Source organism: Marmota flaviventris, chromosome 9 (genome assembly GCF_047511675.1).
Source record: "Marmota flaviventris isolate mMarFla1 chromosome 9, mMarFla1.hap1, whole genome shotgun sequence".
Lineage (NCBI taxonomy): Eukaryota > Metazoa > Chordata > Mammalia > Rodentia > Sciuridae > Marmota > Marmota flaviventris.
Genome location: NC_092506.1, coordinates 32,185,029 through 32,201,341, shown reverse-complemented (window position 1 = coordinate 32,201,341; position 16,313 = coordinate 32,185,029). Strand labels below are relative to the sequence as shown.

At 41.2% G+C, this 16,313-nt stretch overlaps 1 protein-coding gene and 1 non-coding gene across 4 annotated transcripts in view; both read left to right on the top strand.

Moving 5' to 3' along the window:
- Window positions 1–420: 420 nt before the first annotated feature.
- On the top strand, window positions 421–497 carry Trnaa-cgc (transfer RNA alanine (anticodon CGC)). Its single transcript has one exon. It is a non-coding gene; the product is annotated as a tRNA-Ala (tRNA).
- A 10,003-nt stretch (window positions 498–10,500) lies between these two features.
- Window positions 10,501–16,313, top strand: part of Qser1 (glutamine and serine rich 1) — an 81,139-nt gene continuing 75,326 nt past the window's right edge. Inside the window, exon 1 of one of the 3 annotated variants that reach the window (XM_071616314.1) lies at window positions 10,501–10,618. Coding sequence is in view for 1 of the 3 variants with exons in the window: in XM_071616313.1 (XP_071472414.1) it covers window positions 10,804–10,994 (191 nt within the window). In the remaining 2 variants the exon portion in view is untranslated. Of the gene's footprint in view, window positions 10,995–11,953; window positions 12,047–16,313 lie in introns of those variants that run through there. The other 2 variants (XM_071616313.1, XM_027936706.2) reach the window with 2 other exon arrangements.

The following is a 16,313-nucleotide window of genomic DNA, read 5'->3' as shown; positions in this document are numbered from 1 at the left end:
GTGAAGAAAGAGCCTACCAAATGGGAAAAAAATTTTACCACACATACCTCAGATACAGCACTAATCTCCAAGATATATAAAGAACTCAAAAACTTAACACCAAAAAAATACATAACCCAATTAATAAATGAGCTAAGGAACTGAACAGACTCTTCACAGAAAAAGAAATACAATTGATCAATAAACATATGGAAAATGTTCATCATTTCTAGCAATTAAAGAAATGCAAATCAAAACTACTCTAAGGGGCTGGAGTTGTGGCTCACTGGTAGAAAGACCCTGGGTTCGATCCTCAGCACCACATAAAAATAAATAAGTGAAATAAAGGTATTGTGTCCAACTACAACTAAAAAATAAATATTAAAAACTCAAAGATTTCATCTCACTCTAGTCAGATTGGCAATTATCAAGAATACAGGGGCTGGTGAAATAGCTCAGTTGGTAGAGTGTGTGCCTCGCATGCACAAGGCCCTGGGTTCAATCCCCAGCACCACACACACACACACAAAAAAAAAAAAAAAAAAAAACAAGAATACAAGCAACATTAATTGTTGGCAAGAATGTGGGAGAAAAAGGTACATTCATTCATTCATACATTGCTGGTGGGACTGCAAATTGATGCAACCACTATGGAAAGAAGTATGGAGATTCCTCAGAAAACTTGGAATGAAACCACCATTTGACCCAGTCATTCCACTCCTCTGTTTATACCCCAAAGACTTAAAATCAGCATCCTACAGTGACGCAGCCACATCGATGTTTATAGTGGCTCAATTCACAATAGCTAAACTATGGGAACAACCTAGATGCCCTTCAACAGATGAACAGAGAAAGAAAATGCGTATATATAAACAATGGAATATTATTCAACCTTAAAGAAGAATGAAATTATGGCATTTTCAGGTACATAGATGGACCTGGAGAATATGACGCTAAGTGAAATAAGCCAAATCCAAAAATCCAAAGGCCGAATGTTTTCTCTGATAAGCAGATGCTGATCCATAATGGGGGGTAGGGAAGAATGAAGGAACTTTGGATTGGGCAGAAGGGGGTGAGGGGAGGGAAGCGGGTGTGGAGGTAGAATGAGACAGACATTATTACCATTTATACATGTATGGCTACACTACTGGTAAGGCTCTGCACCATGTACAGCCAGAGGAATGAGAAGTTGTGTACAATGTGTCAAAATGCATTCTACTGTCATGTGTAACTAATTAGAACAAATTTTTAAAAATTTAAAAGCTTCTGCACAGCAAGGAAAATAAGTGCATGAAGAAAGAACCTAGAGAATAGGAGAAAAATCTTTGCCAACTACTTCTCTGACAGAGAATTAAAATCCAAAATATAGGACTGGGGCTGGGGTTCAGCAATAGAGTGCTTGCCTAGCATGTGCAAGGCCCTGGATTCAAACCTCAGCACCAAATAAAAGTAAATAAATAAAATAAGAGTATTGTGTCCGACTACAACTTAAAAATAAATATATATATTTTTTAAAAAATCAAAATATATAAAGAACTCAAAAAACTTGACACCAAAAAACTCTTTTAACTCAACCAATAAATGGGCAACTGATGTAAACAGACATTTCTCAAAAGAGGAAATATAAGCTGGGCATGGCGGCCGCTGGCACACATCTGTAATCCCAGAAACCTGGAAAGCTGAGGCAGGAGATCACAATTTCAAGGCCAGCCTCAGCAATTTCGCCAGGCCCTAAGCAAATTAATGAGACACTGTCTTAAATAAAATAATAATAATGATGATGATGATGATGATGATGATGCCTGGTGTGGTGCTACATCCCTGTAATCCCAACAATTCAGGAGGCTGAGCCAGGAGGATCACAAGTTTAAAGACAGCCTCAGCAATTTAGCTGAGGCCCTAAGCAATTTACCTTTATTTATTTATTTTTAAACTTATGGTGCTGAGGATTGAACCCAGGGCCTTGTGCATGTGAGTCAAGCACTCTACCAACTGAGCTATATCCCCAGCCCATCTAGTCAATTTAGCAAGACCCAAGATCCTGTCTCAAATTAAAAAATAGAAAAAGGCCTAGTAGCCCAGAAGGCTGAGGCAGGAGGATTGCAAGTTCAAGGCCAACCTCAGCAATTTAGCAAGGCCTCAATAAATTTAGTGAGAACCTGTCTCAATATAAAAAATTAAAAAGGGCTGGGATATGGCTCAGTGGTTAAGTGCCCCTGGATTCAATCCCATATAAAAATAAATAAGTAAAAAATAAAAAATAAATTTAAAAAGGGAGCCAGACATAGAGGTGCACACCTATGATCCTAGTAGCTCAGGAATCTGAGGCAGGAGGATCATGAGTCAAAACCAGCCTCAGCAACTTATTAAGGCCCTAGGTAACCTAAGGAAACCCTGTCTCAAATTAAAAATATAGAAATAGGGCTGGGGTTGTGGCTCAGTGGTAGAGTGCTTGCCTAGCATGCATGAGGCACTGGGTTCAATCCTCAGCACCACGTAAAGATTAAAAAGTAAAGATATTGTGTCTACCTAAAACTAAAAATTAAATATTAAAAAAAATATATATATATATGTGTGTGTGTGTGTGTGTGTGTGTGTGTGTATATAAAGAGAGAGAGAGAGAGAGAGCACGTGCGCTTGCCCGTGCGCGCTCTAAGGGTACAACTTAGTACTTTAGCACCCCTCAGTTCAATCCCTGATACCAAAAAAAGAAAAAGAAAAAAAAGAAATACAAATGGCCAACAAATAAATGAAAAAATGTTCAACATCCTTAGCGATCAGGAAAATGTAAACCAAAACTATATTGAGATTTCATCTCACTCCAGTTATAATGGCAATTATCAAGAATAAATAACAGGGCTGGGTTTGTGGCTCAGCGGTAGAGCGCTCACCTAGCACGGGCAAGGCCCTGGGTTCGATCCTCAGCACCACACAAAATAAATAAATTAATTAAAGATATTGTATCCAACTACAACTAAAAAATAAATATTAAAAAAAGAATAAAATAACAATAATTGGTGAGGATGTGGGGGAAAAGGTACACCTATACATTGTTGGTGGGACAGAAAATTAGTATAACCATTTTGGAAAGCAATACGGAGATTCCTCAAAAGGCTACTAGGAATGGTTATGTGCAAGTGGTACATGCCTGTAATGTCAGCAATATGGGAGGCTGGGGTAGGAGGATCCCAAGTTCCTCAAGCCCAGCCTCAGCAGTTTAGAAAGCCCATTAGCAATTTAGTGAGACCATATCTCAAAATAAAGAAATAAAAAGGGCTGGGAATGTAGCTCATTGATACAGCACCCCTGGGCTCAATCCCCAGCACTGCCCCAAAAATAAATAAAATTACCATACTATAGGGATATATACATACCAATGTTTATAGCAGCACAATTCACAATAGCCAAGTTATTAAACCAGCCTAGGTCAACAGACTAGTGGCTAAGAAAATGTGGCATATATACACAATAGAGTTTTATTCAGTCATAAAGAATGAAATTATGTCATTTGAATGTAAATGGATGGAACTAGAGAAATTCATGCCAAATGAAATAAGTCAGAATGAGAAAGTCAAGAGTAAAGTGTTTTCTCTCATTTGCAGGAGCTAGGGAAAGGTGGGGGATGGCTGGGGTTGTGGCTCAGTGGCAAAGCGCTTGCCTAGCATGTGTGAGGCACTGGGTTCGATTCTCAGCACCACATAAAAATAAACAAAGGTCCATTGACAACTAAAAACATTTAAAAAAGAAAAAGGTGAGGGAAGGAATAATAAAAAAGGGAATTTCACAAAAATAGAAGGAAGACCAATAGAGTAAAGGAAGGGGACTGAGAGGGATGGAGGAAAGAAGGACATGGGGAAGTATGGGGAATGAAATCTAGCAAATTATGCCATATCCATGTTCCACAGGGAATCATATATGTGTGTATGCATATACAATGCATTATCTATATAATTGTAATGCACTAATTAAAATAATAATTATAATACTAGAAGAGAGATCAGTAGAGTAGAGCAAGTAGATCAGGAGAAAGGAGGTGGGAAGGGTAAGGGATGTTACCAGGGAATGAAATTAATTAAATTATGTGCATGTATGAATATTGCAGAATGAATCCCACTATTATGTATATTTGTAATGCACTAATAAAAATAAATAATGAAATAAAAGTAAGAATCCATGAGTTCATATAGATACAAAAAATAAATAAATGTGATAAGAAAAAGTTCCTTCTTATAGAAGAATGATTACTAATGACTGTACAAACAATGATGGAGTTAGAAAAACTACTTTTTGATAATCATAGCAATTGCTTCAGGAAAATATTATCAAAGGATACTATAGAGAATTGATTGGTAGCTCCAAAAAATTGTATCCATGTTCTTGTCCTCAGGATGTCGGAATGTTATCTTGTTTGGAAAAGGCTTTTTGCTTAGGGCCTCGCTAAGTTGCTGAACCTGGCTTTGAAATTGTGATCCTCCTGCCTCAGCCTCCTGAGCTGCTGGGATTCCATGCCCAGCAGGAATTTACAGTCCTAAAGGACCTACAAAATACATACTAATTATGAAAGAAAATATAGTAACATTGGCCCAAACTGGCAGTAGCTCCTTAATCAAACTTATTAGATTTTAGAGTTAAAGAGCTGGTTTGAAGCTTCACTTGCATCACTGTCTTATGTTGACTTGTATGTTGTTGGGAAAGTTACTTAAATTCAGCAAACTTCAATTTTCTGTAAAATGAGATTTAACAGTAATCAATATCTACATCTTAAGGATGTTATGAGGATGAAATATAATGATCCACATAAGCCCTTGCCACAAGGACAAACATGTTCAGTATGCATTGATTATTCTAATAAGAATATCCATCACTTATAGAATAAGGTTTTGAATTTTCTACAATCTATTCAAGGAGGTAAAAGATATGTTCAATGAATGCTGCTTCTTTACCAAACCTCTTGGTATCTCTTAATCATTCATCCTTTCTTTTTACCGACCCTGGATCAGCTAATCCATTCATCAATGCCCAAGAGTCCCTCTGTATTCATAGCTCAGACCCCTACCCTCCACACAAAACTGCAGATCAAATATATGCTTCTAGAAGCTCTGCTCACTGCAGGATTTTGACTCATCATTGTTTTTTAGGGATACCCTCCTTCCCATTGAGAGTGAACTTCCAAAGAAGCAGGCTTAAAAACAGCTCTTCCAACTCTATTGCTGTCTTTCTTAGCAGGGGAGAGAGGCAACAATAGTCAAAGCTGATGACACGGTCAAGCCTCAGAGAGAAAATGGTAGTGGAACTTCCTTGATATCTGATGTTTCAATTTGTGATAGTGATTGAACAGATTAAAATCAAAGTTGCCCTAACAAAGTTAGGACTCACTGGTCCCCTCAACAAAAAAAAGGAAAATTTGAAAACTAAGACCCACTTTATCAACCCACTTCTCTCAAACATACCTCTCATATTCTCAGTGAAACCACAAATTTGAGCTTGGATCTTTCTACACAATGGTTGGCCTATTTGTAACACAGGAATGTATGGAGTTATTGACTACAGTTCTAATCAGGCAACCCCAAATTCTGCATTTGCCAACAAGCTAATGAACAAGGCCATCTTAGTGGAGATGGCATTTGCTCTCTCCCCCAACTGATTCCCTACATCACCTTAAAGCAAACCAAGAAAAGCTAAGCTCCAGTTTCCTCAACTACAAAAGGATTGAATTGCTTGATCTAACTCCAACTTTTCCAGCAGTTGTTATATTCATTTTACTAAAGGAATAGGAGGAGGATGAGAAATGTGGAAGATTGTTCCTGCGCGCATGCGCGCGCATTTTTTTTTTTTTTTTTGGTAGTAGTGGGATGGAACCCAGGGGTACTATACCATTGCGCTATATCCCCAGACCTTTTAATTTTTTATTTTGAGACAAGATCTCACTAAGTTGCCAAGGCAGTCTAGAAGGCCATCCTCCTGATAATGCATATATTTTAAGGCATTACTTAACTCAGAAGGAAGTGGGAAATGGAGGTGAGGAAGGAAAGTTTCCTTTTTAAGCATAGGACTTCCAATTCATTTGGTTTCCTGCAACCAAACTGTCTGATTCCATCAATTTTCTGGCCCTTCTCTCCAATTATAGGATCAAGATAAAATCTCTAGCTTTTTAAGGCCTGGTAGAGTGCTTGCCTAACACGTGAGATCCCAAGTTCAATTCCAGATTTTTTAAAAAAGTGCTCTTTTAGAATAGCATATGTGGGGCTGGGGATGTGGCTCAAGCGGTAGCGCGCTCGCCTGGCATGCCTGCGGCCCGGGTTCCGATCCTCAGCACCACGTACAAACAAAGATGTTGTGTCAGCCGAGAACTAAAAAATAAATATTAAAAAATTCTCTCTCTCTCTCTCTCTCTCTCTCCCACTCTCTCTTTAAAAAAAAAAATAGAATAGCATATGTAAATTAAATGGAACCTTTAAAAGGGTATTTTAAAAGTCATATGTGGAAATGGAAGGAGACCCTCATGGTTATACAAAATTACATACAAGAGGAAGTGAGGGGAAAGGGGAAAAAAACAAGGGGGAGAAATGAATTACAGTAGATGGGGTAGAGAGAGAAGATGGGAGGGGAGGGGAGGGGAGGGGAGGGGGGATAGCAGCAGAATACAACAGACACTAGTATAGCAATATGTAAATCAATGGATGTGTAACCGATGTGATGCTGAAATCTGTATATGGGGTAAAAATGGAAGTTCATAACCCACTTGAATCAAAGTGTGAAATATGATTTGTCAAGAACTATGTAATGTTTTGAACAACCAACAATAAAAATTAAAAAATAAAATAAAATAAAAGTCATATGTGTATTTATTCATTCAACAATCATATTTGTTGACCTAATAAATTGTGTCAATAGATGCAAGGGGCTCAAGATATTTAGTACAGAAGATATAAGGATGAATTAAATGCAACACTGCCTTTATGGAATGCATGATTTGTAAGAGTAAAACCCAGATACACAACTAATTGCAATGCAATATGATAGTGTTAAGTATAATAGCAATTGGAATAAAACACCATAGGACTTCTGAAAAGCCATCAATTTAATTTTCCCTGGGGGAGCTGGGGAAATGTTTTAGAAGATGTTTTGTTTCAATCTTAATTAGTACTCAGGACTCATCCCAGGGGTGCTCTACCACTGAATAATATCTCCAATCTTTTTTATTTTTTAAACTTTTTTTTTAATTTTTTAATATTTATTTTTTAGTTATCGGCGGGCACAACATCTTTGTTTGTATGTGGTGCTGAGGATCGAACCCGGGCCGCACGCATGCCAGGCGAGCGCGCTACCGCTTGAGCCACATCCCCAGCCCAGCTGCTTTTTTATTTTTTGTGATAAGGTCTTACTAAGTTGCTGAGGACCTCACTAAATTACTGAGGCTGTCCTCAAACTTGTGATCCTCCTGTCTGTTTCCTGAGTCAGTGGGATTATAGGCATGTGCCAATGTGCCCAGCTTTATTTGAATCTTAATGAATGAACAGGAGTTCCACAGGAAAAAATGAAATGAATCCTAGTGGCTTGGGAGGCTGAAAATAGGGGGATGGCAAGTTGGAGCTCAGTCTAGGCATCTTAGTATGACCTCATCTCAAAATATGAAAGTAAAATGAGCTGAAGATGTAGCTCAGTGGTAGAGTGCTCTGGGAGGCCATGAGTTAAAACCCTAGTACCACACATACACACAAAAAATAGAACGGTTGTTATTATTTAAAACAAAAACAACATTTATTCTAAACTTTTGATATTACCTAGATCAGTCTTGAAGCAGTTAGATTGTGGATGATATAAAACAGATCATGGAAAATGCAGAGTTGGGAATATATTTTCAGTAGGGAAAAATATTTATTTACATATACCAAAACATTACATTATATCCCATAAAATTATACAATTATGACTCATCAATTAAAAAATGTTAAGTTAAATGATTTAATGATGCTAATCATAAACATGTTGCAACATTTGACTTTAGGATAAACTAAGAAAATTTCATTTGAAGGGCAAAGGAACATCTGACGACAGGATATATTATTTAAAACTATACTCATTTGGGCACAGTGGAGCACTTCTGTAATCCCAGAGGCTAAGGAGGCTGAGGCAGGAGAATCACAATTTCAAGGGCAGCCTCAGTAAATTAACAAGGCCTTAAGCAATTTAGTGAGACCCTGTCTCAAAGTTAAAAATAAAAAGGGCTGGGATGAGGCTCAGGGGTTAAGTGCCCCTGGATTCAGTCTTTGGTACCAAAATAAATAAAAATACAAAAGTTTTCCCTTAATATCTGTTCTTTGATCAATGTGGCATAAACTAATAATGGTGTAAGAGATGACAAAGGTTTTATTGCCACTTGTTTGCTGTTGCTAGCATAACTTACCTTTTTTTTTTTTTTTTTGAGGTTCTGGGAATTGAACCCAGGGGTGCTGTACCACTGAGCTACATTCCCAGCCATTTTAAGAACTTTTGAGACAGGGTCCTACTAAATTGCCTGGGTTGGCCTCAAACTTGCAATCCTCCTGCCTCAGCCTCCTGGGTGGGTGGGATTACAGGCATGGGCTACCATGCCCTGCTCCCCATAACTCACTTTGAGTACCAGTTATGGTCTCAAACTAAGTGCCATAAAACATTTATAGTATGCCACATTCATTTCTTAGCCTTCCCACAGAAACGAAACTTTATTTATTTTGAGAGAGAGAGAGAATTTTTTAATATTTATTTTTTAGTTTTCGGTGGACACAACATCTTTGTTTGTATGTGGTGCTGAGAATTGAACCCGGGCCGCACGCATGCCAGGCGAGCGCGCTACCGCTTGAGCCACATCCCCAGCCCCAGAAACGAAACTTTAAACTCACAAAAGTAGTTAAAAATATAAAAGTTATTTGGAAAACTTATTGTATTTAGATTCCACATTTCCAGTATGCAGGAAGAAAAAAAAATGTAATGGAAATTTATGTTACTTCTCCGTAGGATCTTACATTTGGCAAATTCCTTCCCCAATGAAAATCACTTTCAAAGATATCTTAAGTAAATGCAAACTGTAATTAACTTAAAATTGCAAGGTCAGTTTTGTCCACAGCTTGAATTCATTTGTAAATAAGACTACTTAACTTTCCTTCCCCACCCCAGGACCTGGCTCCAAGCTTCGCAGGTGCAAAAGGGTATACAATAAAGAATGAATAGGAACAAAAGGATGTAGGCACCAGGAGGAAAACAGAATCTCCCAGGACAAAATTAATCTCAGAAGGATTAGTAGACCCTGTACCAGGTAGTCCTTAAATTTAAAACAGCTTTTTAAATGTTCATTAGAGATAGTGTATCAAGATTATCAGGTCTTCCTCTACGCCTGTCTAGATTTGCTTAAAAACCTTTACCTTAGGCTTATCTTGAGGGATAGATTGCTGTGCTAAGCATGTAATAGGTGTTAAACCAATATTGATTTTTAAAAGGTGGTCATTAAATATAACTTCACCGTTATTTTAACTTTCACTTAAAGGCTGAAGGGCCAAGTGATTTCTCTGATCTCTTAATTTCACTCCTCGTGAGAAGAAACACAACTGATAGACAACAGAAAAACCTCAAGTAGTCATTAAAATCACTCCACACCAACAACTTGGAAGTCAGATAAGAAATGTTTGGGTAGAGTCCTGAAGAGGTTCCGAATCTCGACCAAAAAAACAAAACAAAACAAAAACAAAAAAACCAACACACATTGCATACTGAGTTAGACTTATTGTTATAAAAGTCATCCAGATGGTAGTTGGATTGATCAACGAAGAGCCAGTATTTATTTTGGAATACAAAGATTCAAAAATCCAGAGTGGGAAAATCCCCAAGTTGGGGGATGGGGACAGTTAATAAGAACTCCTGGGAAAGGCCCTTTCAGCGAGGATTGGAAAGTAATTCGTTTGAATTTGAATTTCTTTGAATATAAATCTCCTTTAGCAGTAGGAAAAGGGTCCTTTTGCCCAGCAAGCTTTGGGCAGGAAGGGAGTAAACGGAACTGTAAAACAGCCCGTTCAGCTGTTTCTGGTTTGGGGCGCAGAGAAAGAAATAGCGATATGGAGACTGAGTGTCTCTGAGTCCCTCAAAATAATCCGAAGGGTCAAGTAATGAACTCCAGGCAAAGCGCTGACAAGCCTCCCGCTTTGCGGCACCCTAGGCTGCGTTTCCGCTCACTGTCCCCTCCCTCGGTGGGGCGATCGGGAAGCGCGGCCCCTTCCCACGCGGGCGCAGCGAGAGCGGACAGCTCCCCTCCGGGCAGACGTCCGCGGTCCGCGGGCTTCGGCTGCCGGGTGCTCTCCGAGTCCCCGGGGTCGGCCGGGTCGTCAGACTTCGCCTCCTTAGCCGTGGCTGCCCCTCCAGAGCCGACCGGTAGCGGCGGAGGCCTCGCCCGCGCCCGCCCAGCTCAAGAGCTGGGAGCGCGGGGCGCCGAGGGGAGGCGGGGCGAGGCCGCGGGGCGGAGGGGGGCGGGAGGTGCATCCTGGGAAATCCACCAACATGGGGCGCAGCGGCCGCCGCCGCCGCCGCCGCGAGTCCCGGCCGCTGGTGCCGCCGCTTCCCTGACGCCCAGGCTGGAGCCTTGCAGCCTGCCGCAGCCCCGGCTGCCGCGGTACGGACTCGCCCGCGCGCCCTCCTCCTGCCTCTCCTCAGGGCCATGTGAGGGGGCAGCTCCCTCCGCAGCCGCCGCCTCCTCCTCCTCTTCCTCCCCCTGCCCCTCCCTCCCTTCCCGCCCCCCTCACGCAGGGCCCTAGAGGAGCCCCCATTGCAGCCCGTCCTCCCTACGCAACCCCCACGATGGACAGGAACTACCCGACCTCGGACTTCGCCGACCCACCGCCGCCGCCCGCGCCCCCCGCCGCCCCCGCCGCCGCCTCCAGCGCCGCCGCGCAGACCCCGACCCCCGCCTGGGCCTACGAACCCCGAGCCCCAGCAGCCGCCTCTAGCCCCAGCTGCAGCAGCGGCAGCAGCCCCATCCTCAAGGCCAGGTAGGGAGGGTGGGCGGCGGGGTCGCGGTGGGCCAGGAAAGGCCGGGGATGCATTTGGGGCCTTCGCCCTGCTGCAGCGCCTCTCAGGGGTCTGGGTCGGGCGGGGAGTTCTCCGCTCGCCCTCGCCCCCCTTGGGAGAGGGGGCTGATAACTCCTAGGGGGTGGTCCCGGCTGGATGGGGGCGCCCAGCGCAGCATTCGCGTATGGAACTGGTTGGGGTCCGCGGTTGACGGGAGGGCTGGGCGGGAGTCGTGGGGCTCCGTCATCTCCCGGTCCTGGTCTCTCACATGGTGAAGTTTGGGCTCGAGACCGAACTCGGTATCAGGGAGATCCAGGACTGGCTCTGGGGGGCGAGGAGGGCCCCGGAGAATTCGGGGCAGTGACATTCCATTGTATTGGAACCTGGGTGACCGACAGTGTGGTCTTGGGGCTCTGGCGGTGTGCGGGTGGGGGAGGTGGGAGAGGAAGAGGCGCGGAGCCGCGTCCCTGACACTGGGTGACCCGGGAAGGCTGGGCTACCGGAGCACCCCCGGAGCGCGACGCGCGGGGGGCAGGAGGCCCGGCGGGGCGGGAACGCGGAGTTGGGGCTGGGTGACATATGTTTGCAGTGGTGGCCAAAATTAAACCATTTCTTTTCGACGAGTTCAGAGTTGCTGTAGGGTTTCCTCCCCTTTTAACAACAGCAGGAAGTAAGGAATCTCTCTTTGCTTTCTGTGCCTTGGGGTGACTGAGTTTGGGGAAGAAATCGGGGGCTGCTGATTAGTGAAAGCCATAAAGGTTGAGGAACCAGAGCATGCTTCACCTCCATTTCGGCTACTGAAGCCTGGGTTTATTATGTAGCGCGGGGTTCAAGAGTTCATCTTTCCTTCAGCATAACCAAAGGAACCTAAAATGTTGACTCCTGCTTGATATTTAAGCTTGCAGGGAAATGTGTAATAGTGCCACACTTTGAAACGGTTCCTTTTGAATGATAACTGGAAGGCGTGGTCTGGCTTGGAGGATTCGGGAGCCGGGTGTTTTAAAGCCACCTCTCCCGAACAATACTGAATCTGGTAGGTGCAGCTTCTGATTACAAGGACTTGGGAATCCTGGGTTGCTAATGACTTCATCCTCAGCTACCAACAGGAAGCTTCATGGGTTTATGATCTCATCAGGTTTCTTCATTATTTTCACGACAGAAGTGAACTTTTTTTTTTTTAAACTTTGTACATTATAGTAGTCCAGATTGCCTTCTTTGTTTTTATGGAAGTTCCACATTCATAATTTGGGAAATATGTATAGCTGGTCTTTGTCTTAGATTGTACTTTGGGATGATTGTGAAAGAATGAGAAAAGGGAAATGAGCCTCCTTAGAAAATTTTAGACTCTTTGTTAAAGTGACCAGGGAGTTAAAAAAAGATAATAGTGATATGCCAATTTGGAGTTCAATGATTAAACCTTTTAGAAATAGCTACAATTTGTTTTATATATAAACAAGCCATTTTGAGGAGGTTTATGTAAATGTTTGGCACTTCTCCCATTATTTCTTTTTGGTGATATTTAGCTATCAGTTTTCAAGTAGCTTCTACATTGAACATGATAAATTATAAATTACTAATTAAAATTACTTTCTCTTCAGTGAACAGCAGTGATAGGTATCTGTCTCATTTTTTGTGTGTTATAAGTGAAAAATGTTTCTTAGGTAAATGAAACTGAAGGCTACCTAGTTATTTTTGTTATTTCTTTTAGCAGAATACTTCTGAGGCAAGAAACTAAAATATACTTGTCATATTTTCCACATATTATTTACCAAAGTAACACAATGGGACTTCCCAAACATATTTGAAAACAGTAAGTAGACAGAGTTGGAATTGTTAATATAAAAGATATATTTTCTGTTTATTGGAAGTTATTGATTTTTAAATGATATCCCCCCTTTTGTATTTTTTGGAGGTGGGGTCAGTCACATTATAACATAGAAAATTCAGGCTTCTCCTTCCTCTACAAACCTGCTTTGTTAACATCTTGTGTTAGGATCAGGCCATCTGTACAGGGCTGCTCACACTTCTTAATTGTACCTCATTTTATTTTTCAAACTGTGCAAATGGCCTCTTATTTCAGTTACATCAAAAGTACCATAACTGAAATGTCTTTTAAGTCTTTAAATAACCTACATTTCAGAAGCTTAATCATATTTTTATAACATTTGAAAAAGCTTTTTCATAATTCATGTTATTAGTTGAATGTTTTGTTTCCCTTTGTGGCAGTTTCTTCTGAAGGTGCAAATGAGTACTAGCTGTGATGATGTAATATGGATACTTAACCATAACGAATTAGCCTGTCTGTCACCTTGTTTCCTGTAACCTGTTTAGAAATTGACAGATGGTAATGACCAGTCGGTTATTGACATGGGATCTAACATCCTCCTTTACATCTTGGTCCTGAAACACAACATTTTTATCACTTGATGGGAAAGGGCCTGATAAACAAATTTTCATGAGTTTGGAACAATACTTTTTTGGATACAACTGCTCTATCAGATATTAGATAGTCTTGTTATTTTAATGGTTGGAAAATAACAATGGAAAACCAGAGCATTTTTCCTCAAGTGGGGCTTATGGAGAGAGTTCTGTCCCTGAATGTTTTTATTTGTGCTCTTCTCAGTTTTAGGAACCATATGAACATGTTCTTTCCCAATCACCATTTAGTCTGATATACCTTTTAGGGGGCTGTTTTAGGTACTATACGTATCTTTGCACACTCTTGGAAATAAGATAGTCATCAGGCAACTCTAAACCTGCTACCCCTTTCTACATTGTATTTAAGTCTTGTGCAGAACAAGAAGCAGCTTAGTGTTTCATCAGGGTGATGGTAGATGTTGTCCTTATATTTGAATATGCACCAGAAAAATGTCTGAATGGAAAGACTTTTTTTATTTTTGATGGTGGGGACTCGACCCAGGGATAGTCTACTACTAAGCTACATCCCCCGCCCTATTAATTTTTTTCTTTTAATCTTGAGACAGGGTCTCACTAGGTTGTGGAGCTGGTCTCAAACTTGTGATCCTCCTGCCTCAGCTGGGATTACAGTTGTGCACCACCATGTTCAACTCCTGAATAAGTTTTAAGATTTTTGAAAAAAAGATCTTGTAAGATCACAGTTGATAAAGCAATAAGGACAATGCCAAATTAGTGGGGAGTTATTTAGTGTTCACTATTTTTCATAGAAGTACTGTTGGAATAGTAGCTATCATTTACCTCATGAGTTAATTTGTGCTTTATTATTATTATTATTATTTCTGCAGTGTTGGGGATTGAACTGGGAGGCCTGTGCATGCCGGCAAGCACTCTATTACTAAGCCACATCCCCAGCACTAATTTGTGCTATTTTAAAACACATACACATTAATTTATTTAATCCTCACAGAGATTCTTTAAGGTATTATTTTTGCCTTTTATGAATGAGGAAACTGAGGCATAGAGACATTAAGTTAATATATCTAGAACCACAAAACTGACAAGTACTGAAGCTAGGATTTAAATCTTGGTACTGTGGGTCTTGAGCCTGCATGTTTGGCTACTATACTGCAGTGCTTCATGGTAAGATAGTTTAATGCTGTAATTCGCCTATGTTATGGTTAAATGAACTTTTGTGAGTTCGCCTAGAAACCTGAACATCAACATCAACATCCTAATTTCAGTGTTTGACCATTTCCTAACTGAAACATGCTTCTTTTTTTTATATATATTTATGTGTTTTTTTAGTTTTAGGTGGACACATTGTTTTTATGTGGTGCTGAGGATGGAACCCAATGCTCATGCATGCTAAGCCATCGCTCTATCACTGAGCCACAACCCCAGCCCTGAAACATGCTTCTTTGCATTTCCACACTGATCTTTCCTGTTTTCTTTCTGTATCACTGGCCTACAGTTTTTCTTTTGTGTTTCACTAGATTTTATTCCTCTTCTATTTAATATCTACATTTTGTTGTTTACTTAGGGTTTGAAATTAATATGATTTCTTGTCTGTTTTATGCTTTCTTCTGAGGCTATCACATCCATGCCCATTTTTTAAAAATTTTTTCCATGTCCATGTTTTTAAAAACCATATCAGTGAAAATGTCCATGTTTATGTTTTCAGCTCAGACCTCGTGTGAAGACTTAGTCACATATCCAGCTACCTTTGTAACCTTTGACTTGGATATATAATGGGCATTTAATGATGAGCTCATGTTTCCCCACCCATCTCACCTTTGCTTTTCTAGTGAGGCTCATCTCAGTCATACTTCTCTCTACCTGATTTCTCATTCTAGAAACCTGTACATTGTGTTCTCTGTCACTAAGCCCTAAAGCTTTTTTTTTTTTTTTTTAATGGTACTGGGGATTGAATCTAGAGCACTCTACCACTGAATTGTATCCCTAACCCTTATTAGTTTTTATGTGAGACAGGGTCTTGCTAAGTTTCTGCAGGTAAGTTGCCAAGGCTGGCCTCTAACTTGCAATCCTACTTCAGCCTGCTTAGTCACTGGAATTATAGGTATGTACTGCCATGCCCGAATCTACTTTTAGCCCCCAGCCAGCACAGGCTTCATAAGTAAAGGTTCTGTAGGTGAGAAATCTGAAGGGAGTTGGATTAAAGAGACGGGTTCTAACTACCTTTAAACCAGCTACAGGACGGCTTCTCCTACCTCCAGCCTCCAGCCACCTATTGTGGTAGCTAGGTTTACTGAAGAAGCTAGTGAGCAAGAGAGAACATGCCTGGGAGTGGACTTTTATTGGGGAACAAAAAATTCTGGGGAAAAACCCATCCAATGAAGATTAAGCGGGGCAGTGTCCCAAGGTCAGGTGTGAAGATTGGGTCTTCGGGTAGTGGCCAGATAGGGTAGTGGCCTCCACACAGACAAGCCCTCCGACCCGAGAAGGGTGGGGAAAGCTCTGGACACAAGGATGTGTCTGAGCGCCTCTTGCCCAGCCAGGGAGGTAACTCAAATCATGTACAAGGATGGCCTCCCACATCTACTGCTTTTAAAAAATCTCTTAAATATACCTTGGAGTTTTCCAGTTTGTTTTCCACTGCTCCACACTAACCCAGTCTGCCATTATTTTTCATTTGGATAACTTCAGTAGCTTTCTAATAAGTCACCTTAAACCAGACCCTTTCTTTCTTCCCTTCGTCATTCTCCTTATACATCCAGATTGATTTTTTTTGTACTGAAGATTGAACCTAGGGGTGCTTTAGCACTATGCTGCATTCCCCAGCCCTTTTTGTTGTTTTGAGATAGGTTCTCACCAAGTTGCTGAGGTTGAACTTGTACTTGTGATCCTCCTGCCTCAGCCTCCCA